General features: G+C 46.5%; 1 protein-coding gene across 4 annotated transcripts in view; it reads left to right on the top strand.

The window, feature by feature from the left end:
- The window catches only part of HTR4 (5-hydroxytryptamine receptor 4), a 142,016-nt gene that overhangs the window by 69,710 nt on the left and 47,094 nt on the right, over positions 1–25,212 (top strand). For all 4 annotated transcript variants that reach the window (XM_056348808.1, XM_056348809.1, XM_056348807.1 and 1 more), the window contains 2 exons: positions 13,161–13,314; positions 15,204–15,772. In XM_056348808.1, the coding sequence (XP_056204783.1) occupies positions 13,161–13,314; positions 15,204–15,772 (723 nt within the window). The remainder of the gene's footprint in view (positions 1–13,160; positions 13,315–15,203; positions 15,773–25,212) is intronic.

Raw genomic sequence — 25,212 nt, 5'->3', positions numbered from 1 at the left:
TGGCTGGAACACAAATAGGAAGCTCATTATCTTAAAAACGTTGACAAATTGCCACTTTGAGCCAATTACCAGTAAAGCAGATGTTAGGCACTGCACTCTGGATGTGGCCTTGTTATATAAAATGTTGGAGTTCGATTCTCCAGGCTCTTCATTAAACATGGTGGGTTGTGTAGACAAGGAGACATGAGGGGAAAATATTATTTTCCCCCCTCCCCTGCACACCCTCATCTCAGGCACCTGCAAGGGATTAGGTACCCCGTGTGGGGTCCACAGAAGGGAAACTCCCCCCTTTCTCCTGCATATGCCACCCTCATGCAGACCCCTGCTGTGTCATGGGCTCTTGCTGCTGCTGCCTGTGCCCATCGGTCCCCATGTTCCTGGGACAGCCTTGTCTGGGGGTGGGGAAGGGGTTGGGGCACCCTGGGCTCTATGACTGTTGAAATGTGTGGCTCAGAGTTAATGTATTAGGGATACAGAACAGAGATTACGGTTTTATAAGGAAAATTTTCTTTGTAAACAGATCTGAGGCAGAGTTTGCAAACACCCAGCTCAGTAGAAGGAGCTGGAAATGTAAAAAATAACCCAACCAAAGAAAGCCCTAAGATGAGATGGATTAGATTATTCTGTACTAAATGAAACATTCGGATCAGAATGTAAACACCAGGAGCTCTGCTGGTCCCTCTATGCTCTTTTATTCTCTGTCCAGAGTCATGAATTCTCTCCACCAGATGCAGAGTTGCTGTAGCAATGGGTGAGCATCACTGCTTACAGTAACACATAGGTGATTCCCCTTCTTTTGGACAGAGAGAAATGGGGAGCTGAGTCTGGGGATTCCCACTTCACCCCCCCCATCCCAAGCCAATGCTTTAATCACTAGACTACTACACAGAAGAGGAGAACAGCTGTCTTGAAAGAAAGCAGGGGTTGGAACTGTGTTTTGGAAGAAACTAATTCTCTAGGTTTGTTCCACATGTGTTCTGAGAAGGTTTTGGGAAGGTGCAGCACCCCCTGCCCTGGCATCTGAAGGTGATGGACGCTGTGCTTGAACGACTCGCACATCAGCCTTGCTCCATTGAAGTGCCTCGTCCTTCTGTGATAAAATTATCCTGCTTTTAAAGATTTCTGCTTACTGAGTGTGCATTTGAGGCAATTGCTGCAACAGAAACACTCTTCCTATTTCTTCAGGATTAAAAAGATTCTTTACAGTAGAATTAAAAATTGACACACACGCTGGCTAAAAAACCCACCCACATCCACCAATCTTGGTGCCAAATTGATTGAAAAAAAGTGCTTAGAGCTCTAAATTTGAAGGTCCCAAAAGCTGAGATCATCTTAAGTGTTACAGCAAAAGAAAAATCTTCCCCAGAATGCCTGCAAACTTTTTCCCTATGAATACACTGACAGAGAGGGATCCCTCAATATTTGCAGTCCCCCTAACATGAGCCATATTAGACTAGGCAGTAGTTCAAATTACTTGAAAATAAGCCAAGGATGAATTAATTAATTGAGTGATGCGTGTGCTGAAAAGCTCTGCAAGTTCAGGGGTGAGGGAGCGGAGCTGTGTTATCTGGGATACAGAAACACAGCAGCAATTTTTGACAACTGAGCAACCTGAAATTGCCAGATGTCTGGGATTTATTTCAGGACACACAAATGCTCTTTCTCTTTCGCATGTGTTGACCATACATGTGCTGTTCTTTGCTCCCAGGCAGAGAGATAGGAAAGGTTCCCCAAGCGGGTGTCTGGATGCAGCCTGACATGGATAATTATCGCAGCCTTTATCGTTTGCTGCCTTCACACTGAAGAATGATGCCTCTGCAGACTAGCTGTAGAGCTGAGCTAAATTTTAGGTTATCTCTGGTACTGTGTTTTTCTTGTTTCTCTTCTCAAAATTACTTTATTAAGTGCTTGTTAGAGCAGTGACCACCACACACAACACCATGAGCTGAGCACTAACAGCAACATCCCCGAGACAGGCTGCTCCTCTCCAAAGGAGGATTTTCCACAGAAACTTTTCTCTGTCTTCTAATCTTTGCAGGGCATATGTAGCTGTCCTAGCCATTCAGTCTTGCTGTAGAAGCTCACCTTGGATGGTATTTTGACTCCATGGGTAATCATTTGGAACTTTGCCACTGGCATGAAAAAAGCCAAGATTTCATCTCAGATGTTTCAAAATGCATGTTTCTTCTCCCAGTACAAGAAGGCACAATTAAGTCTGTGTTTGCTGACAGTGTCAGCTGAAAGAGAAAGCCCAAGATCTCTCTGTCTCATGTGAAGAAGAGAATCCCAAGTGTGGCTCTCATCACTCTCTGTTTGATCAGACACCGTGTATGAATCTGATTGAGTCCCAAGACTCCAGGCTTCTGGGTTCTCCCAGGACCAAACGTCAAGTTCAGACTACCCACCACGGTGCTCAAAACAGACCAAGGTGCCTCCTGGACTAGCTGTCCTGAACCGTTGTAAACAAAAATATTATGGAGGTGGGTCTGTCCCTAGTCATCTTCCTCTCTTAAAGCAGTATTTCTTTCTCTGATTGACTGACTGATTTATGTGATTTTCAAAATATGGCTTAGTAGGACACCAGTAGGGTACTGTAGCCATCGCTGAAGTTGTTTAACATCCACCTGGACATCATCCTTGAGCACAGAAACAGTCCTAACCTGACCAGGAATTTCTATGCTCATTCATGAGCTCTTTCATGTCCCAAATAGTCTATTAGAAAGACTTTCTTCCTGAATTAGCCGTGTATTTTACATTTCTGCAGTGCTTGCTCACTGGCATGGTCAGAAAACATGTTGTATAGAAGAAGTTGCTTTCTACCATAAAGCAGCAGACCTCGATGCCTGCAGTTCCAAACTCTGATACCCCTCACACCTAGCAACACTATCAGGTCTAAACATTCACAAAGACCAAGGACGTTAAATATTTTTCCTACCGTGCTTGTCTAATAACTTTTCTGATTGAAGTGAAACATGGGGTCTTTCCCTCCATCTCTCAGAGGAGGCATTTTGATGGAAAAAGACAGGGAAAACATAGACATTTTGATTCTGGCTCTTACCATGTCCTTAAGGTTGTCCCATGGTCTCCTCCTTGCTACATTGAGGGGGGTATTACTGTTGTGCCATGTCATGCTGCAGGTCACCTAGAGCCAGTGACAGTCCCACTTTACTCCTGTGTCCTTTTCGCAGAGATTAATTCACTTTTGCTGCCATGAATTTGGCTGCTGTTCCAAACCTGCTCAGCAAGCAGGACAACAGGGATTTTCAGCACAGCTTGGATGGGAGTGGTGGATACAGAGTAATAGATCCATTTTCCATACTGAAAGAAAGCTATACCCCACCTTTTAAATCCACCTTTTTCTCCTTCCTGATGTACCAGCCCCTTGCTGGGACTGTCCTGGGAGCATCATCTCCAGGTGTGTTTTCGTCTGTGACCATCCTGAGAAGGGCAAGGAGAAAATCTTAATCTCACTTCATGTCAGTGCTAGAGATGAAAAAAAGTAAAAATATCCACACTTTAGTCATGTTTGAAGACATAACAACTACAAAAAACTACTAAATTGCACCTATTTCTTGAGCACTTTGCCAGTTTTTAAAATCCTTTTCCTTTTGCAGACTGAACTCAAAAAGTTGTGCTGTTCCTGGTGCATATTAGTTAAAATGTGGGTACCTGATGGAGCAGCCTGATAGTGATGACTCGATGGAGTAACCATCCCCTAACCCAGATGAGCGGTGTACTCAACATGTACTGTTCACAGCTAGGATTTAACACACTAGCACAGTCTCCTCATTTCTAGCTGCTTGCACCAAATTTTCCATTTGGGACTTGAGCTACAGGCTTTCAAGGTATACCTTTCCCTTGTCCTGTGCAAATATTAACTGAGATTTGAAAAGACTTCCAGCCAGTTTAATTGTTGCAGTATTCTGCAGTCATCTTCAAGCAACTTTCAGGTCAGCTCAAAATATTCACTCTGATATGAGCAAGAGCAATATGTCTTTCCTCCTTTTGTCTGCAGTCTCAGACCTAGGTTTTAAAGGTTTCTGGCAGAAACTTGAATTTCTGTGACCATTTTTGCTTGTTTTGGGGTGATTTTTTTTTCTTTTTTTTTTTTTTTTCCCACGGTGAGAACTGACTCTTAAACAGTGTTAAGAGGACAGAGTAGGTGAGGAGGTAGTGGTGGATATCCCTGAAATGTCAGAGCAGGTAGATGGATGCCTGGGTTTCTGTGCAGGGAAGGGTGACTCAGCCCATCGTCGACCTGTTCTCCATCCCCACGGCCTCTCCGATCCTGGCAGCTGGCTTGGCGGAGCACTGACAGCACTGCTTCCTTCCCAGTATTTTATTTAGTTTTTGCTAGCTGTTGCTCTGTGTTCATTTAGCCTTTACGGGAGTATGCTGCTTCTAGCTGGTGTTTTTTCTGTGATTCATGTATTTGCTGCCTTCTGTTTTATTTCAGGGCATACAACTGTGGGGGTTTTTTTTAAGAAAACTGGGTGGTTAATCTAACCCTCAGGACTTAGTTTGGGAAGTCATTCTTTTCAACACTTTCAGAAAATGTTGCTTGAAAAGACTTTTATCTGATAATATCTTGTATCCATTTCCATTATGACCTCTGAAAAAGAAAGAAAGAAAGAAGGCATTCAGGCTTTAATTCTCAAAGGCATTTGAGAAAATCTGGAGAAATCACCACAGGGTAAATTGATTGTACTGGTCAGACACAGGGAGCAAAGAACTTCAGAGACTTAGAGACACTCTCAGTCTCATCTGAAAAAGTTTTTGTCCAAGGTGTCAGAGATAGCTCAGGACTCACTGAATCTGAATTTTGCTGTCACTGCGTTATGCTTTTTCATAATCTCTTTGGTATTCTAATATAAAAGAAATATTTAGCCTTGAATTATTTATTTATTGCACATTTTATGCATACTTATCCATTCTTTGTCCTTATGCAATAAAAATAATTGCACTGCCTATAAATAGACCAAGAAGCTATGATACAGTCTCCAAATAGAGTTAACCTGTCAGGAAAGGTAATTTTCTTCTCTAATATTTGCAGTAGAATTTGCAGTAGAATTACTTCTCAAAGTCTTTGGGGAAAAAAACCCAAAACAACAGAGAAACGAATAGGTCCTAAATGTCTGTATTTCTGGGCTTAGGTGCACATCTGGCACCTCTGGTTTTCATGCAACCAAAGCATCCTGCACCCTGTCTCTGCCTCCTCCAGCTCTCCTGGCCGTGTCCCAGCCCGGGAAGCTTTCCTCCAAGTCTGTGTCTCTGCTGGGCACTAGGTACACTGTTTGCCTGGCGTGTGCGAAACATTTGCAATGTGCTGTATAACACACAACAAAATGGACCTAACTGTCTGTTTATTCAACGCTAATCTTACTGGGATTCAAACATACCCCATAATCACTGCTAAATAAAGGCTAAAGCAAAGCAGATGTATCCAAAGAGTGTTGGAGCACCAGAGTGGCAGATGCTCGTTGCGCCATTTACAAACATTAATTAACATTAATGTACTGTTCAGACATCAAATTAGCACGATCCCTTGAGAGAGATGATGTTTTCGAGACTCCCAAAGCCCGGTGCTCTGCCGTGGCAGCCCATCTGGAGAGGTAGCCCTCTCCCTGTGCCGGGTGGGAGGGCACGTGTGGGAGGCAGAGGAGCGGCGAGGTTGGGGTGGTCGCTGGCTCTGCCCACCCTGCCTGCTGCCTCCAGTGCTGCATCACATCGCTCCCCGTGCTCGTCTCTTTTGCACGGTGTCCCAGCTGGGGCACGGCAGGATCGACTGGCTCACCAAAGGGCTCAAGGTCCAGAGTGTGATGTCTTCCTCAAGGACGGGAAGAAAGCAGCTGAGCCAAACAGTGCTCTGTGAAACATCTGCTGGCTGGCCAGGGGCGGGGGGAGCTTATTAGTGGGGAGACTTATTAGGTTTTAAATAGCTATCAGTAAGTAAAGATTAGGCAGTCAGCAATCTGATTATATGACACAAATTCCAGCTATAGTTTTGAACCAGGCCATAAAGCCCCCATGCCCTTTTCAGCTAGAAAGGCATCTGATCTGGTACAGTTCCCAGGTGGAGGAACAGAGAGGCAGCGCGGGAAGGGGCTGAGCAAGAGCAAACAGAGACTGTCCGCAAGGGCTGCATGACGTGACACGTAGCTGCGGAGTTATCCCTGTCGTTGTTCAGCTCGGCAAGAAAACTAACGTGGGATTTGCAGAATTCAGGTCCGAGAGCATTAAGAAAAATAACAGAGCAGATGGCCGTGGCACAGCCGGAGGGATGCACTGTCCTTTATTAATCTTTACAAACCCTCTAGAAATATGGTAATTTATTTCACCACTGTTGCTGCCAATAACCCTCCACACACACTGACCCACATGGGGACCGTGAAGGAGTCCTCTATCTCTGTTTGGCAACATACGTTTGTTTGTATTACTAGCTAAATTTATCCAGTTCCAATTAACTGCTCTCTTTAGCATTTTTCTCAGTGTAATTATCTCAACACCAGCAGGCCGTTGTTTTTTCTAATAAGAATTTAATTTTGTTAGATGTAATCATTTTAGGACATTTTTTCTTTCTGGACCAGCGATGCATAACTTTGTTTTATTTGGCACACTTAGACGCCATAGCTTATTTGCTCGGTGGGAAAAGGGAAAAGAAAAAAAGCTGTTCTCTCTCCATCTCTCTCTAAAAAAAAAAATAAATAAAGAAAAAGTAAAAATCTGGTTATGCAGAGGCCAGAATCTGGTTTCACTGAAATATCAGCAAAACCAGTAGTGCTGTTTTAATTTCACACATGGACAAGTCAGCTGAGACCCTAGCTCCTTAAGTTCACCACTTGGTCAGGGTTCAGCTGAAGACTCTGGCCCAGTCTGGATTCGCGGAGGGAGTGCAGGAGTGAGCAAACCCACGCTCGGGTTTGGGCTTTGTGGAGCGCGCCAGAGCAGAGCTCTGAAATGGCAAGGATGGGGATTTTCCAAACTAGCCCAATTCTTATGTATAACTTGTGTCCTGCTAGGAGAAGCGGTGTTTTTCTTCTGAAATAAATGTCCCTGTCGCCTGCAAGAGTTTTCCATCAGTGCAGTTCAGCGCCTTCAGCATCGGAGCTGGCTGCCGGGGGGAGCAGCCCCTGGAGCCCCTCTGCCGGGCTCAGCCTCCCCCCGGCTGTCGGCTCAGGTGTCCCCTGTGGTGGCAGCTGGCCAAGGCTGGCTGTCTTCTGATGGCACGTTTTGGCCTCTCTTGCCTTTGGAACTCACCGACAAACCATTCCCACTTTGGTGTTTAAGATGTGGTTCAGCAGACGCACAGAGGCACCAAGCCGGTACAGGCATGGCTGTTGCACCCTGACTTCGGGAGAGAGCTAACAGCACCCACGGTTTTCCCACCCTCTCGTCTTCTCTTTTCTAGATTGTTTAAGGGGGTTTAAAAAATTACTCAGTATGAGCATTGAGTAAATTTTCCTAGGCTCGTTTTGGCCCCAGTGATGATAAAACATATGGTATGTAAATAATTTTATACATGCACATGACACCAAATGGTTTTAAATGTGGGCCACCCACAGAACCAGTCTGTTTAGTAAAGACTGGGTATGTATTTGTCTGTCGGTGATATCTAAGGAGCTTCTTGCAGGCTAGCGTCTACGTACCCATAGCTCAAGAAAAATTGTATTGCACACCGGGGAGGTACTTTAATTTTTCTCCAAGGGCAAGGAATTATCTAATGCAGCTAAGTAATTATATTTCTATAATGCCCAGAAGGCAAGGAAAGAGCAGTGGTGTGGTTGGAGCATCCCTGACTCCAGGACTGCTCTCTGGACATGTGCCGGGGCAGCTTTTCCCTTTGCCATGGGCCTGAGGAGCCGCTTGGATGTCCAGGCTGATGGGTGGCCAGATGTGCTGGCTGCTGTATCACCGCTTGCTTCTTGCTAACCACAGAAACTGATGTATGTTAATGTTATTGGCCCAGCTTGTTATCTTGGACCTTTGATTTCAGTCTTGACCACAGATTCCGGTCACAAATGGTCACCAGCATCGTGTCCGTGTTTGATGAGTATGCATCACTACCGCAAATAGCCATCCTTGCCATGGACCACAGCTAAACCGTGCTGCTGTCAGATCTAGGTCACCAGTGTGTTGGGATGCAATGCTGTTCCTCAGTCTTAGTCTTCTCTTTTTGTTTACAAGAACCCAGAAGCTATAAACTTGTAATAACTACAGGTGTTATCATTTAAAAGTTGATGTGCTTTCCAAGAATCTTTCTTTCCTATTTTTTTTCTTGGAGGAAAGGCAGGGCATGATACAGGGAGTGTGCATGCATGTGTGTGCATGTATGTGTAGGATTTTTCATACAGGCAAAATGGCAACAACAAACACCCGTGACTTACAACACTTACATTTCCATGAAAGCCTTGGGCTGACACAGCGGATTCAGCGTTCAGTTATACAAGGCAAGACTATAACTGAGGTTCATTTTCTGTCTATTTTCTCTTTGGCTTCACAGCTTCCCTCTTATCTGCCATCTCCTGTCGTCACATATACACAAGTTTAACATTAGGCAAGCTGTCCATGATCCTGCTGCCGAGGAATGTGATATTATGTCTTCTCCACCCAAAGTGCTGAAGGCTGTTAGGTACAAATGTGTTGCTGATGTACAGTTCACCAAGCGTTTATATCTGCTTTCTGGTTTTACGCATAGCACTGACTGTAAAGAGGAGCTTGGCGGCAGGCAAAGCGCCAGTCCTGTTGGGAAAGGATAAAACATTTGGATCTTACAGCTCCTGAACGCTGTGTATAGGAGTGACTGCAGCAGCTCCTGCTGGTGATGCCTGTAGGAGCGTGGAGGAGATCACCCCGCAGACTGGGGCACTGACTCACCGAATCTGCGCGGTTTTTATAGCTTTTGTGAACCAGTTAGGAGTGTACCCGCATCCCCTTGGAGGTGCTGGGAGAGTGTTTGTAACGCAAGGGCTCTGCTTTTGGGAACTGATCCACGTGGCCCTAATCAGTTCCCCTCTACACCTATATTGCTGGAACTTCTACTGGAAGACCAGGGAGCATCACATTTATGTTCCTTGAGACAGAGTCGGGCCACTGCACTGTGTCACAGAGCCACCAAGTGATGCTGGGCAGGTCACAAACCCTCAGTAGGCAGACATATCTGCAGTGGCCATAAGAGCTGTAAGGAAGACCATAGGAGCTATGGATTTCTTCTTTTGAGCCATCTTTTAAACTGTTAGCGCTTGATTCATTCATGTGGCAAATGTGTAATATGGGAAAGGAAAAGTATTATAATAACCTTTGCTTTATGGAGCTAGTTGGAAGATCTACAGCTCCAGGAAGGGATTCTTGTATTTCCCCTTCAGCAAAGAATGTCATAACAGAGGTGGAGGGGAGGGTGTGTTTCGTGTCATCTGCTCTGCTGTAGGTAACAGGGACATTTTCAAGGAACTGCAGAAACATGGGTCTTGGCTGAGAGTAGTAAGAATTATTATTTAATTAAAGTTGGACATCATATTAATCATGTGTATGTATTACACTTTGTATTCATCCATCACACTGTCATACCAGTAAATAATAGATATTCTTTATGAGCAGAGGAAAACAGCTTTAGCTTTAAAGGAAGCAGAGAAGCAAAATAATAAAATGCCTTTATTTCAGCTTTTGACTAAAACTATTGATAATCCTAGAGATATAATTACTTTTCTTCTCAGTGAATAAATAGCTGCTTAAATGCCTCAACCATCACATACATCAAATCACCAGCTACTGCAAAAATTGGTGTGACTTCAATGACTTCTGTTAGCATACAGAGATTTCAATTATCTGACTGTCAGGGCCATTGAATGAAAATCCTGCTGAGCTTTGGAAAAGTGGACGGTGGGCTTTGCTGCCTCCTTTGCCATTAGCAAAACTGTCACCCGCACTCTGATTGCAGAACCTTGTTGCTGATAACAGTGTAGGGCAAGAGGAATGCAGCTCAGCTTTCTGAACACAAGGGAAATCACAGTAGCAGCAGTTAGCAAAAAAAGAAAAATTAAAAAAAAAAAAATAATAATCTTTTGACATGTAAGTGGAGGAAAATTGCTGCTGAATCACTGGGAAGGAAGAAATATGAGAGCTTAAGATGTCATTTTTACAGGCATAATTTTTACTCTAATGGCCTTTAATAGCATGTACAAGTCAGTGTAATGCTGTCAGCTGCAGAGAGATAGAAGTACAGAAATGTAATAACTCAAACTGCTTGGAAGAATTGTTTTCCTGCTGCAGTTAATTAGCACAGCATCGTGGTTTTCCTTTTCTGTTTGCTTATTCAGCTTGTGAAATGGTAGCTGGTTTCTTGGTTGTTCTTTTCTGTTTATTTATTGAATTTCTTCTTTTGCCCTTTCTGCAAATAAATGTCGTCTCTTGTGACTTGCCGTAACTTGCCATCAGGCATGTCACAGGAATCCTTTGATGTCCAGCACTGGGTGGCACTTACTAGTAGGTGTCTCTCAGGCAGTAAACAGTTAAATATGCCGGATTATATCTCCCTTGTGTTTGGAGTTGAAGAGCAGTTGCAGGTAATGCAAGAGAAGCACCATCTGTCCTAATAAGCAGTCAAAAACATCACCGAAAATACCTGTTTGAATTCAAAGGTCAGTTTGTTTCCTAGGGGAAGGAAATCTGGAGAGCAGGGGGAAATCCAAAAGCAATAAGCTGCAGCAACACGGGACAAGGTTACACAAACATATTGTAGTTGTCACAAGGAGGGTAGTTATCCTAGGAACAAAGAAAATATTTATTCTATCCTCTGAAATCATTAAGATGCTGACATCTGACCACGATGGTCCTCATTGTCTGATAGACTCAGAAAAATGTAGGGTGGAAGGGACCTCTGGAGGTCTCTGATCCAGCCCTCCCCTCAAACCAGGGGCCAACTCAAGCTTAAATCTGTCTTGCTTTGGTTAGGTCACTCAGGGCCTTACCCGGTTGGGTTTTGCGTATCTTCGAGGCTGGATACCCTTGCTCGTTGAAGTCATGACCCAATGACGGCAAGCTCCACAACTAAGTAAACCCTGTTCCTGTAAACTATCCAGCTTCTCCTTCCCCGCTGTGGGCGGGCTGGGAGGGCCGTGGGGGGGGGGACAGGAGCCAGACCCACGGACTGCCATGGCTGGGCGGGAGGGACATCAGCCCTGTGCTCTGAAGGAACAGTTACTGTCAAATATGCCATTTCTTTGCAAGTGAAACTGTTCAGAGGAACAGGCTGATTTTCATGCACTCACGAAACCAGAAGAGAACGTAGAAATAATGAAATTGAAATAGTTGAATGCTTGTTTCAACATTTTCCCCCTGTGACATTTTGAATCTTGTTTCAAAGAGACTTGTAAAAAATGTTTTCTTTTGACACTTTGATATTATTTCAACCCTTTGTGTGGAATATATCATCTGATTTTATCAAAATATAGCAATTCAGTTGACGCCACATGACTTTAAAAAAAAGGTCTTAAAAAAATTCATAAATCCTTAGATTTTTGTGCCTGTTTAGCATGAAACTGTTGGTTCCCACTCAAATCTTGGTGAATTAAATTGTGCACCTCAAGGACGTCTTTCTAATACATACGAATAAAACATGTGCATGTGTGCATTCACATATGTCTAATGTGCTGCTGGCACTTAGAAATTCTGATGGGCATCTCAGTTTAGTGGTCCAGCGGTAGTTGTGTTTGCTAATTTAATGTTTCTAATTCAAGCTTCTGCTAACCTCATAAAATCGACTTTTGCTGGCATTCAGCAGTGAGGCTCTCTCTACGTACACATCATACCTTGATGTTGGGGCTTGACTCAAAAAAATCCCTGTCAGGAGTTCATTCGTTCCCTTTATAAATAATTATTGGAACTGCGGCCACTTGTTCAATGCAGTGCTCATCTCCTATGGGGCGCCGTACAGCATCATTTCTGTGCTTACCCCATCTGGAAATGACATCTGCCAGCTGATCATTATTCATTCACTAAGAAAATGTATTAATCAGGCACATAACTGAATGATAGAGTTGGTTATTTAGAAGACCTGAGAATTTATGGGCTCTTGTGTCTCTGGACCTTGGTTCCCTGTTGCAGTTCTGGGAGCATCAGTACTGGCCTGTTCCTACACACTGAGCTGAAATCCAAAAATCTAAGGGTCACAAATAATTAATTTGGAACCTGAAAGAGACTTTCAGGTCAGGACCACCAAAAATCTGCACCAGGATGATATGGTTGCTCATCTGCTATGCTTATGGGCATATATTAATTTCAGAGCAATGAGATTTCCAGGTTTAGGTTCGATACAGCTTCCTGATGTAGAAATCTGCTAGCAGGTGGGTAGCACAGGGACCAGACAAACGGGAGATCCGATTTTTTATCGTTTTGAGAAGAAATTTCTAGTTCAGAACTAGTTGTTGTTTTAAGAGCGGGGACCTGTTGTACTATGAATATGTTGGATGGATCAGGAGGAGAAAGGAGCGTGCAGGGCAAGTCCCCTTGATGATGAAAAGACGAGAAGCCCCATGCAGACATTTGCCCTGTCTTTGTGGCAGAAGTTTCAAGCCCAGCCAGAGAAGAGGCTGATTCCTGAGAGGTAGAAAAGGAGCTTGGTTACGGAAAAACACACTTCATTTTACTGATATTTTCACAGCTTTGAAGCACTTTGTTAATTTGCAATAACAGCTTTTGCAGTCTTGTCAAAATAAATGTCCATTGCAGTTAGGAAAACCCCAATATTTACTCAGTTATGGCTAAATGGAAGGAAGGTGTACTCATTCATCACGGTAAGGAGGGTGCAGACAGCTTTGTGACTAAGTAAGGAGGGAGAGGAAGGCTGAGTGTGAAGTCACTCCCTTGCTCTGCGACCTCAGACAAACCGCAGCATTAAGCTATGCCTCATTTTCCCTAGCTGGAAAAGAGAAAATACTGGCTTTCCCCTGCCAGGCACTATGAAACCTTGTTTACTCATGCTGTGAAAATATCCCGAGTTCCTTGTGTGAGAGGCAGTCAGTGGAAATAGGCTGTAGGCTCATTTTTTTTTTTCTCTTATTTTGAAAGGCAGGAGAAACAAGCTGGAGAAAATGCTTTACAGTTTTATTTTTAGAAGAGTTGGAAGTCTCCTTTGATGATGGCTGTTCTCGCTTTTCTCCTTGCAGGTACTATGCTATCTGCTGCCAACCTCTGGTTTACAGGAACAAGATGACTCCATTGCGCATTGCTGTAATGCTTGGAGGGTGCTGGGTAATCCCAACATTTATTTCTTTCCTTCCTATCATGCAAGGCTGGAATAGCATTGGCATCATTGATCTGGTGAGTAGCTAAGGCGGTACACCGACCTGGTATCAAGTATATTTGGTGCTGTATATTCCTCTTTAAAAAGCAATATTCAGAGAAAAGAGGGCAAGAGAGGCTGAAGGAGAAACTTCTTGTTATCGATGCAGAGGGGCTGCTGAATTTCTGGAGGATGTCTTTAAGGGGGGTTGAAATGTCTCTCGTGGAAGAACTGACACAAAGAGAGTGGTGGCTCTGGGAGAGGATTTTACCCCCGTCTACTGATCAGTTCAGTGAGTAGTCCTTTGGAAACTATCCAAGCCCCAGCTGGCTCCCGATGGGCACCTTGGGAATCCCTGGTTCCCCTTGGCCTCTGCAGCTCTTGGGGCCATGCTGACCACTGCCGGCTCAGCCCGAGGGTCCCTCCTTGCCGTGCTAGCAATCTTTGGAGAGCTAGGAAGCCCAGACTTCTCCAAAAGGGATGGTGCTTTGGGCCAGTTCCATCTGTATCCCCTGTCTTGGTGTGAGCCTTGAAGGCGGGGAGAAGGTGAAATTACCCTGTGTGAGTCATTGCAGCAGGTGTCAATGTTCCCCACCGCAGACTGGCTTCACTTGCAGGATCCCATCTACAGGGGAAGGAGTTCAGAGCTGCAGATCTGCTCCCCTTCCAGTGTAGAGAGGCAGGAATTAAAAATGGCAAACTGTGAAAACACCTTATTTAGTAAAGCTTGTTTAAAGAGATGTGACATCTTCTATGCCAAGTCTCAGTCAAGGAGCTATGAATACTTTTTGGCTCATGGAGAATAACAGGTGCAAGCTGCCAAGCCTCTGAACAAGGCGATAAAGCCAAAATTGCTTCCAGACCAGCACCTTCAGGACATGCAGCTGGTAGAAAGGGGAGGTGCATTTTATTTGTTTAACAAACTGTGTCAGTTATCTGATTTCTTCCACTGATTCCTTGCCCCCGCCACCTTTTCAGAAAAGACTCGGCACCCAGCTTTTCCAAACACTGGTGCAAGCCCTGCCCTTCCTTGTAACTTGCTGTGACATTCACCGTGCAGATTTCAGTAGCTGCATGCTGAGAGGTGGTGCAGGGTTCAAACATCACCTACTGAAAATGCTTCATAGTTTAGTTTAAACGTCCTTACATGCCCAATCAAATAATTTTGATATTAGAGTTTTAAATAGGAGATGGTGTTATTCTGGTGTTGAAATAAGCACCAGAAATTATAAGCCTGCAGTGCACCTGCAGTGACGTTGTTTTGTAGCAAGAAGAGCCTCAGAGAAATCCCGTCTGTCCCAGTTCTGCCGCCTGCTCCCCAAACTCACATGCAAGACCCCTTTCTTCATCTGCTGTCTGCCTCTGTCACAAGTCATTGACCAGATCTCAACCTGCAGACGCCTCCTGCCCAGGCTGCTGCCCACAGCCCCTGCGTGAGCCACAGCTCAATGTTGCACCCCAGTCTGGAGCTGCCCTCCAGCTGCTGCAGCCCCATCCCTTACCTGTCCATCTGCTCCTTCCTTAGTGTTCCTGTGGGACTCGGCTGGGTGAAATTTGGGACATCCTTGGGGTAAAACTACACCCTGATGAGCAGAGCAGTGAGCACTGCAAAAAAGCATGGCGCAGAGTGAGGTTACGCTGCTGTGTCTGAACTGGGGAGCTGAGCTGATTCCACTGGCCAGGTTGAGGCATGCTCTGGGATGCCAGAGCTGCAACATGGGCTGGTCCAGCAGGGCTAGAGAGCCCATGGTGTGAGCACAGGCAGGAGTGGCAGCGGTGGGTAAAGCAGGTACCGCGGATGGGAGGGAGGAGGGAGAATCAGAAAATGGTGGTGAGGTGTCCTGGAAAACCCACTGCTGGTATTGGAGGAGAAGTGCTGAACTTTTCTCCTTCTTCTTTGCCCCTGTCCTTCCTTCCCTCGCCCCAGATTCAGCAAAGGCAGTTCAACAAGGCTTCCAACTCCACCTACTGCATATTCATGGTCAACAAGCCATACGCCATTACCTGCTCCGTGGTGGCCTTCTACATTCCCTTCTTCCTGATGGTGCTGGCCTACTACCGCATCTACGTCACGGCCAGGGAGCATGCCCGCCAGATCCGGGTGCTGCAGCGTGCGGGGGCCCCCACCGACGGCCGGCAGCACCACCCCGACCAGCACAGCACGCACCGCATGAAGACTGAGACCAAAGCTGCCAAAACCCTGTGCATCATCATGGGGTGCTTCTGCCTGTGCTGGGCCCCCTTCTTTATCACAAACATAGTGGACCCTTTCATAAACTACACGGTGCCGGGGAAGCTGTGGACAGCTTTCCTGTGGCTGGGCTACATCAATTCAGGGTTGAACCCTTTCCTCTACGCCTTCCTGAACAAGTCTTTCAGACGTGCCTTCCTCATCATCCTGTGTTGTGGTGATGAACGATACCGAAGGCCTTCCATCTTGGGGCAGACGGTTCCCTGTTCCACAACCACAATAAATGGATCAACTCATGTACTGAGGTGAGTGTTTCTCAGACGCTGCAACATGCCTGGGATCACTCGAGAGAGTACTTCTCTAGAGTTTTCATAAAGGGTTGGTTTCGCTTTGCATTTGAAATATCTGACTGATTAAATATTTAAAAGGGAGAGAGCAAGAGGAGCACCCAGAAATCCTCAGGGTGCTCAGACAGACCTGGGTTTGTAGATGACAGATACGTGTTGGCATGTGCAGTTTCTCCAGAGGTGTGTTGAGGCAAGAGCTGGGAGAATGCAGAAGTTGTGTGTATGTTTTGGGAAGTCCTGCTGTTTGGTCTGAGGGGAACAGCTGGACCCCACAGGGTCAGGAGGGCACCTTGGGGTAGGCTGCCTGCTCTATTTTTTCTCGGAAAAGCATCATGATACCCCTCCATTGCCCCTTATCATGTTCTGCTTTTGTAGGCACACCAGCTGCATCTTCTGAGCTGGTGAAAGGCAAAGGATGAACTCCCCCCATCATGCTGACCCCGCTGGGGCACCTCAGTGGCTCTCTGGGAGGAGGGCTGCTTGCCATCTTGTTTCAGCAGCCCAGAAGATGCTGGGGTGCCTGCCTTTTACTGTAACCTGGTCAAAGCCTGCCCCTGCGCAGGGCAGCGGCACCCTGCTGTGCAGGAGCTCTGGGGGTGAGCGTGCGTCGCAGGGCCTGCAGGGCATGGGTGGTTTGGCGTCCCAGAGGGTCCACACACAGCCCACCCTTCACCGAGTACCACACAAGAGGAGAGCGTGTGGGCTGTGCGGTTCGGAGGGCTCTGTGCTATGAGACACCCTCTGCTGTTTTCTCACCACACAGAGCAGTGGGAGGCAGGCAGGGAGAACAGTCATCTCCTGTAGTATCTGCACAAACCGCAGTCTGAGTAAAACCATGGGTGTTTCTATGCAGCCGTCTAGAGGAGATGTGGTTCTTTTGGTAGAGGTATTCGTGGTGCTTCACATGCAGATATGGACTCGGTAACCACGTTTGTGTTCAGAGCTGGACCCACACGGAGACTATATCAGACACTGAGCACTTCCCAGCTGAGCCTGATCTGCTGGTTTGCCGCAGGGAGCAGCCCTTGCTGGGCACAGCTCTCCATCCCGCAGCTGGTGAGCCGTGTCTGGCTGGGGAGCTGCAGGGGTGAACGCTAGAAACGCATCCCTGCGTGGGGTGGGAGAGCTGGCTGCTGTCCCTGCTCAGCCACGGTGGCTCTGCCCTCACACAACTGTGCCCAGCCGGTGCAGGGGCCAGCCTGGTGGCCTCAGCACAAAGAAAGAGAGAGTGGTGTCTGCTCTAGCCATTAAGCACAGCAACAAAATGCTTTTTGTTAAGTACACAAGGCAGAGAGACGACAGGAAGCCTCTTAGGTGTGGGCTGGAGCTGCAGAGGGCAAGGGAGCACATCAGCCCTGAAGGCAAATTGCTTTGGTCTGTGTGGACATTTGACCTCCAGGTGTTGCAGAGCGCAATGCCGGTGACTCCCCATGTCTCCAGGTTGTCTCGCTGCTTTTGCACTAAGTTCTCTCTCTGAGACATCACCGTCCTGCCTGTGCGCTGTGGGGCAGGCAGGCTCAGGCCAGCACTGCCCTGGGGATGCTGAGCAGTGGAGACGGGCTCCCAAGCGAGCAGCCGAGGAGGCTCTGCACACCTCCAGGAGGGCTGGCCTGCTGGTGGTTGCCTTCATTCTCTGCCGAGTGTCCCTGAGCTGCTGACAACTCCCGTTTTAAGACTCTTTTTAAATGCACCGATGACCCTATGGTAGCCAAAGCAAATGCGAAGAGTCGTTTCTCCCCCAAAGCTAGAGGTGGCCATGGCCTTGGCTGCCCTGGCCAGCTGGGGAGGCTCTGGTGGGCTGCAATAAATGGTGACTCCCACCATGGAGCTGAGACCAGGCTTTCCTCATTTCCAGCTTCTCCCTCCCACTTGTACTACATCCCACATAGAAATTAGCCATGGAAATGTGTAACAACCCTGTCAGTCTAAGTGTGACAGCCGTTGCAAAAGGCTCTGTAAGAACCAAACCTGCACAGGGCATCTTCTCCACTTCTAGCTTTTATGAGTACTTTTATGGATAAGAGTGCGTTGCCACTCTAACATGCTACATGTACAAGTCAGATCATCTCCTGCCTTGCCATATTGCCGTAGCTCTGCAGAAGGCACTTGCTTCCCACTGCTGCATCCCCTCCTCCCTCTGCATGCTGGAGGGATGCGGCTCTGCACATCAGCACTTCAGAGGGAAATTATTTTCTGTTCTCCTCAGCTTTGTAACTGATAAGAAAAGCATCATTTCTTTCCCTGGTGCAGATTACGCACTGATGATGATAGAGGTGTGGGGATTAAAGCAAAACCAACTAACTGTAGTCTTTGGATAGTTAATCTCACTTGAGGAATTTTTGTTTCTTCATTGCTTCTCTCTTAAGTGCAAAAAAGGTTGGACCAGCATGGATGGAAGAGAGATTTAGTGAGGTTCCCTCAAGATGCAACGTACGTTTCTTTACTAGCTTGGAAGTGCAAGGGGTTTGTGCCCAGCAGCTGAAATACTGAAGGCTTCCTGTATGGGCTGGCTTCACACCACCTGAACTGGAAGCTGCGTAGGGGCTGGACCTGGCTCACACACTTCTTTTCCAACCTCAGAGTTGTTTCTTCCAGACCAAGAGCTTCTGCAAATGGGGAAGTTGTGCAAGTGGGATTTTACAGCTGCTTTTTGCACCCTGGCAGGGGGAGCAATGAAGAGAAGGGCAGACCTTGCGCTGAATCTAGGGCAGACTTCCACTCCAAAAACCCGCAGGGATTTGCAACGTTGTGTCAAACTGCTGTGAGTCATTTGGCTTCAAAGGGAGTCAGGAGGGCTAGACAGTAGGTCTGGGATTTCTAACTCCTCTCCATTTCCAGTCTTGAGAAGATCTGAACTTTCCTTCAGCTCTACCTGTCCAAACCTTTCTGTCCTTGCTCACAATCGTCTCATCGGTGCACTTGCAAGAGCAAGAATATGTTTGTCACTATTAAAATTCAGGCTCTTGCTCTTGGATGTGTCGGACCTGTGAGAGTACCTTCCAGGGAGGGAAGGCTTTTCTTCTTTTTTTCTTCTGATAACTTTAGTGTCAAAATGTTCTGACATTTTCATTTTGGGATTTTTCACATTTATATTAGGAATGGGAAAAAAAGAAGAAGGAGGAGCAGAATGCAATAAAACACGACAGTGAGAAGAGGCAGACGCCCTCACCCCATGCAGACTGAGAGACTGCTTGGGAGACAGTTCTCATTCCTTCTTTTTTTTAAAATTTATTTTTCAAGTGATTTGTGAAGGCTGTGGTGCTCTGGGGGACCCAGGCAGGGAGAGGCTTTTTACAGCTCACCTGAGGCCACAGTGGCGATGGGGTGGAATGAGGGTAACCACAGCTTTCTTAATCCCCTGGCAACAAACCCACTTTTATCCTTAAATTACAACCAGAAGATGAGGAAAGGATTTCCTGGCACCCATTTTGTTCTTGAACTGTCCATCAGCTGGTGCGGGAGACACCTGTTCCTTGGGCAGAGTAAAAAGTGACGCAAAATGTGTTTTGGAGATGTTGTGAGCAGCCAGGAGATAGGGTTTGGTTAGAGCTAGAGTTAGAGCTTGGTCTATATGTGAGATTAAAATTAAATATTCAGCTTTGAAAGGAAAATTTCATTTGCCTGTTTTCTAGGTTTGCTTTCTGCAAAGTGTAGGAATTGCCAGAACCCCCTTTTTTACCCCTGGATATTCACCTATTTCAATTCTGATGTGTACCATCAACTGCAAAATCCAGGCAGGACACATGGAAATGGTGAATTGAAATCTGCAGGTGTGGCTACAATCTGAAATTCATACCCTATTCATTTTTCAATGGCTGAGATTGCAACTCACATGTCATATACAAAGGTTTGTTTCTCTGGCTGCAGCACAAATTGTGTAATTCATTATAAATATTTGCAATTCATAGTTTTAATAATGTATGGTTTGGAATATCATTCATTGAAAGGGCTTGGGAATCATTCTGAAAATGAGTGGATAGGAGAATTTACAATGAGCACTCAACTAACGTATGGTAAAAATTAGTACAATAATTAACTGCAATAGATATGGGTTTCTGGATGGCTATAGCATGTGTTCAGGAGTTCTGTGTACCATGAGACTGAAAGCAAAATGCCAAAATCATCTGAGAAGTGCTGTCTTCCCCTTTAAACATATTGCTTGCATATCTTTTGTCATGCATAGATATTTATTAAACACAAAACAAGAAGCTCATGCTTTCATGAATCATTAAACTCTTGTACTGCATGAGAGGATGGGAACCCGGGTCAGCATTGCTTGAGTTCTTGGATAAAACAAGTTCCAAAATTTTGCCACAGCAAAGATGGCTTTGGGTAAAATATATTATTTGAGCAATGATCAGAGTAGACAAACTGTGGAATGTTTGGGTCAAGGAGGTCACTTTGGTATATTCCCCACTTCCTCAGAAGTGCACTGTTCAGCACAGTGCAGTGTATTAATCTCTTCAGGGAAAGCTAGTGAGTGGTTTATTTACTCATTTTCCGTTGTAGAGAGAGGTCTTCTCAGACAGGGCTGATGCCAATTTATTTCTCCAAAGTAAAACACATCCCGATTTTTGTTTTAGAAGAGCCAAGTGCAACAAAGTAGGGGAAAAAAAAAAGCAAAAAAAAAAAAAAGCATGCACCTTGGGGGCTGAAAGTCTTCATAAATACAAAATTAAATCAGCCCGTACTCATGTTAGCACTCTGAAGGTGCACCAAAGGTGGGGAGAAGCACGCAGTAAATCATGGTGCGCAACACTGCCAGCACCACTGTGGAGTCTTACTGGTCCCTGCAGGGAAGATGAGTAATTGTGCCAGTAAATCTGCAGAACGGCGGTGAGCCCCAGTGCTTCCTGGCTGCTGGTGGAGCAGGTGATGCAGCAGCTGGCTTGGGTCCTGCCCCATGGCTCGATCCCTGACATCCCTCCTGCGGAGCTGGATGCTGGGTGCCCCCCTGGCACGTGCATACTGTGAAACGCCTGCTGTGGTCTGAGGGGAGACCCATCGCGGCGCTGGCGGCGTGGGCACAGCGCAGGGAGCTCCACGGGTGCCCTGGGCACCCGCTGCCCTGCTGAGCGCAGCCAGACCCGCCTGTTGCAGGGGTTTTGATGTGTGGGGTTGGCAGAAGGATTGGGGCTTGAGGGCAAATTTGCGCCGGGGTTTAGCTTTCTGTTGCTATTGCCAGGCTGTAAAGGCGCAGGTAGGAGCTCTTCCTTTCTCCTTGCCTTTTCGTGGCCAGGAGCAGAGGAGCCTTTGGGCTAGAGGCCACTATGTACAGGCAGGGTGGATGGGTGGAAGGCATTGCATGACTTTGTGCAGCTTTAAAGCAATGAGTAAGCTAAAGAGAATTTACCCCTCTGTTTACAAGGTAGCTTTTCACAAAGACGAGCAGCCATCCTGAAACCCCCCTGGGTTTGCAAGGCTGCCAGCTCAGAGCCCCACGTCCCCATGCTCCTGGGTTCTCCCCGACACCCCAATGCGGAGCACCCCCCTGCCTGAGCGGCATCCTGGGTGCCACCTGCAGCAAACACACATCAGGATGCCCAGATGCCCACTGCTGTGGAAGCAAAGCAATCTGCGCCTTTTTAAAGATGATTTTGAATGGCCATGGCTTTTCAACAGATTTAATTCCACAAGGTCGTTAACTCCATCAGTGCTCAGTCACCTCCTCACAGGACAAATCCTAGCGGGCCAGATGTCCCTGTGCCACCATGCACCATCCCCTTCTGTGGAGTTACCTTCAGGGCAACGGGCACATTTGGTGGCTGTGGCATTACAAATCCTCTGGTTGTTCCTGAGCACCCAGGCTCAGAAATGGCTTCACGAGCTGGGTTAAAGAGTGCTGTGGTTTTCCTGTGCATCCAGGCAGTGAGTATGGGCTGAATGATGCAGCAGGTTCAGTGCCCGGCGTGGGTCATTTCACTTACGTTCACAGGGCATGGATGGAGCAGCAATCCTGTCTTGCCTGCGATGGTGGGATTTCATGGACTACAGTTGCAGCTTGACTCAGAAAACAGAGAGATGAGTTAGTCAGAGCTGCTGTCTTGTGGTACTGGCAGGTCTCGTTCAAGGATCTGGGTTTACAAGTAAAATACCTCCCCCTGTTCTGCCTCCTTCTGTTCCTCTTATCTCTCATCCTTCCTTAGGCACTAAGACAGCAGAGACCGCAGAGCTTCCTGAGGCAGAATAACACACTTGCTGCCGGGGGTCAGAAAGCCCCAGCAGCTCCCACCGCTCCGCAGAAGCAGCCTGGGCTGACACCAGCAGTGGGGCTTTCCCAGTCCAGCCCAGTCCAGCCTCCAGCCCGACTAGCGCAGCCTCCCTGTCCTCTGCTCCGTGCCTCTTCTCCAGCTCGCCCGAGGCAGAGCCATCCCTTGGTGTCTGGCAAGCTGAAAGCTCTCACAACATGGGTGCTCTGTCGGCAAAGGTGCATTTAGCCTCAGAAGAGGGGGACACGCGCCTTCGTTATCGCACTTTCCCGTGGGACAGCGTGGTGGCTGCTGGCACGGACAGAAGTGTTATGGAGGAAGGAGGGACCGTGGCACAGTGCGAGGGGACAGGTCGGGCACAGGACAATATCTCAGCCCTCCCTGCTGAAGTCTCTAAAAACCCTTTTGGTAGCAGAAGAGGGATCTCAGCCTTGGTCTGCTGCTGCTATGTGATGCTAAATATTTGTGTCCTCTTGTGTTTTTCTCTCATGCACATGCACACATTCATGGAAATGACTAATTATGAAACCTAGAGGGAAGTTACTTCTGGACAGGAGATGCTTACAGGTGGTGTGATCAGGGAGGTGTTACACCCTGCTCTGTTCGGGATGTCGGGAAGAGTGCAGTGCGCAAGGGCTGCAGCGAGAACCTGCTATTCAGCTCCAACCAGCCAGGCTGGGTGAGGAAGGGCTTCAGTACTGCTTTATAAAAAAAAACAACAACAAAAGAAAGAAAATGAGATATTTCAGTACATGCCCAACTTCTCTTGGACAAACTCGCAAAAGGCGCTGTTCTTCAGGTGGCCCAGAAGTGAAAGATTAAGGTTTGGGTTCAAACTCCGGGTGTCCTGACTGCCCTCAGCTCCGAAGCTGGCTATTTGCATTCCTCATCCACTTTGCCAGGCTGCCTGGAGGCTCCACCAAATTATCAAATTTACTGAAGGGTAAAAATCCATTATTTATTGGTTCTTCCAGAGTTTCTGAAAGTCGGTTGGTTTTGCTCTTAAGGAGAAATAGGCAAGCAGTAGGTAGCACCTGGGTGCACGAAACTCACGGACAGACCTTGCAAGGGAACAAAAGATATCAATACAAACGTGCTATTTTAACTTGGTTTGACCAAATTTGAAATTGATGTGGAAGTGAATCTTCATTGTGACTTAGTTTTTAAACACAAAGGATGCACGCCTTTGATTTATTTTATTATTATTATTATTATTGTTATTTTAGCACTAACTACAACATGAATACCCTTCTAAAATTTTTTTTCCCCTTTACACAAACTTGACAGATTTTTCTCTAGATGTTTTGTGATCTTTTTCTTATCACTAACATATCATCTGGAAAAGAATTCCGTTCTGTAAAGAATTCTACTGTCCAAAGCTATACAGTTATTTAGAACAAAATCAGGACGTTAGAGTTAAAATTTCTGACTGGCAGCAACTGCCTGGGAATTTCAGTGATCCTGCAGGATGGATCAGAGCTTGACATGTCTTCTTCATCTCCTTCATCTTCTTCACGGCAAGTTTGTTAGCCCCAAGAGGGATCATTCAGACTTGGTCTGCCCTTTCCTTCCTTGCCTCATTGCTTCCTGTTTCACACTGGATTTCCATAGGTCATTTTGGAGGCACAATGTAAGCAGTGGGTTTTTTTGGTTTTTTTTTTTTTTTTTTTGCTGTGGTTGTGAGACTTGGAGCAATTACAGGCTGCTAAGCTTTAGGACGTGTGTTGTAATATCCCCAGCAGTTGCCTTATTAATGGGACCAATAGGCAGGAACGTCACCCCTTTGTGAGTGTGCTGATAAAGCACATCCTCACTAAGCTCTTTTTAGGAAGTTTCTGAGCAAAAGCTTGAGAAACACAACAAATTATGACATCCCCTGACATCTCCATCCCCTGCAAATTTTGCTTTTTTTTAATGTAATGACTCTTTTTCACAGGACTTTAGTGAAAAACCCCTGTTGAGAGACACAAATAATTTTTGTTTTCAGAGAAGCTGCTGAAATACTGTTAGGGTGCAGCTAATATCTTTGTAGCTGTTTGGGCTGGGATTTTGATCTTTGTCCTTGATGTCAGGGAATTATTTTGCTTCATCTTAGCAAATAGATGCAAATGTTGTGTTTGCATGCAAACCATCGTGCTCCTGTGATTAAATTACTCTGATTAGCGGGCCTGTGGGCAGCCACCCTCAGCTGATGGTACCCTGCAGGTGCATTACCGCATCGCTCAGCAGTGGCTGGAGGACCTGAAGGGACGTCCTCATCTCTGCCTGGAACGGCTCTGTCCTTAGGGACCCTCCTGTGCTTGGAAAGAGGCACAAGATAAGCTAATGAAATTTTTCATTTAATAGTCATAAATCTTGGTAGACTTGACTTTAATTGCAGCAGTGTAAATTTTCATCAGCTGCACGTGCCTGAACGAGCAATGGTGACATCCTCAACTGCTGTCAGGCAGCCCTTTGCATCAGTCTTGCACGCTTTCCCCATCACGAGCCTGCAAGCAGAGCACGTGGCATGGCCAGAAGCATAGCCCACGTGTTGTAGCTTATGATGTGTCCAAACCTCAGCGCAGCACCTGAGGGACCATCAGCTCTCAGACTCTCATGGAGAGGAAGGCAAAATGGCAGTTTATTGAAAGACACAGGCACTTATATACTAGTAACAGAGCCAGCCCCTTCGTGGGCGGTTTTCTACTTAGTTCCTATGTTTCCGTCACAACATGTGATCTTCCACATCGCCACATCCCTATGCTACTACACCCACGCCGCATGAGCGCTGCTGGGAGGGTATCGAGCTGGTGGCTCCATGGGTCACCCTGGAGGCTGTTCTTTGCGCCTTGTACAGAGCCACAGCAAGGAGAGAAACCCATGAGAGCTCTTCATCCCAAGGCATGAAATATTTTATCAACCAAAACATTTAAAACCAGTGACTTCAGAGGTGGCAAAGACTATTTCCTTCATTTTGGCACAGCCCCAGGGCTGATCCCTTTGGGCAGCGCAGACAGAGATTGCTCAAGATGTGGTTTTTACTCCAATAGTTTCTGTTCAAGTATCAGTTCCCCATGCCGGCAGGAGCATCCCTGCATGGCTCTGTACTACAGCCCGAGCACGGCTGGCTCGTTTTGTCTGGCAAAATGGAGGCTAGGAGGAGATCTGATTGCTGCCTGTAGATACATGAGGCGGGTAAAGACTGTG

This window comes from Falco biarmicus, chromosome 8 (genome assembly GCF_023638135.1).
Source record: "Falco biarmicus isolate bFalBia1 chromosome 8, bFalBia1.pri, whole genome shotgun sequence".
Classification (NCBI taxonomy): Eukaryota; Metazoa; Chordata; class Aves; order Falconiformes; family Falconidae; genus Falco; species Falco biarmicus.
Note: the sequence above shows the minus strand (reverse complement) of the source record. Positions and strands in the feature narration are given on the sequence as shown.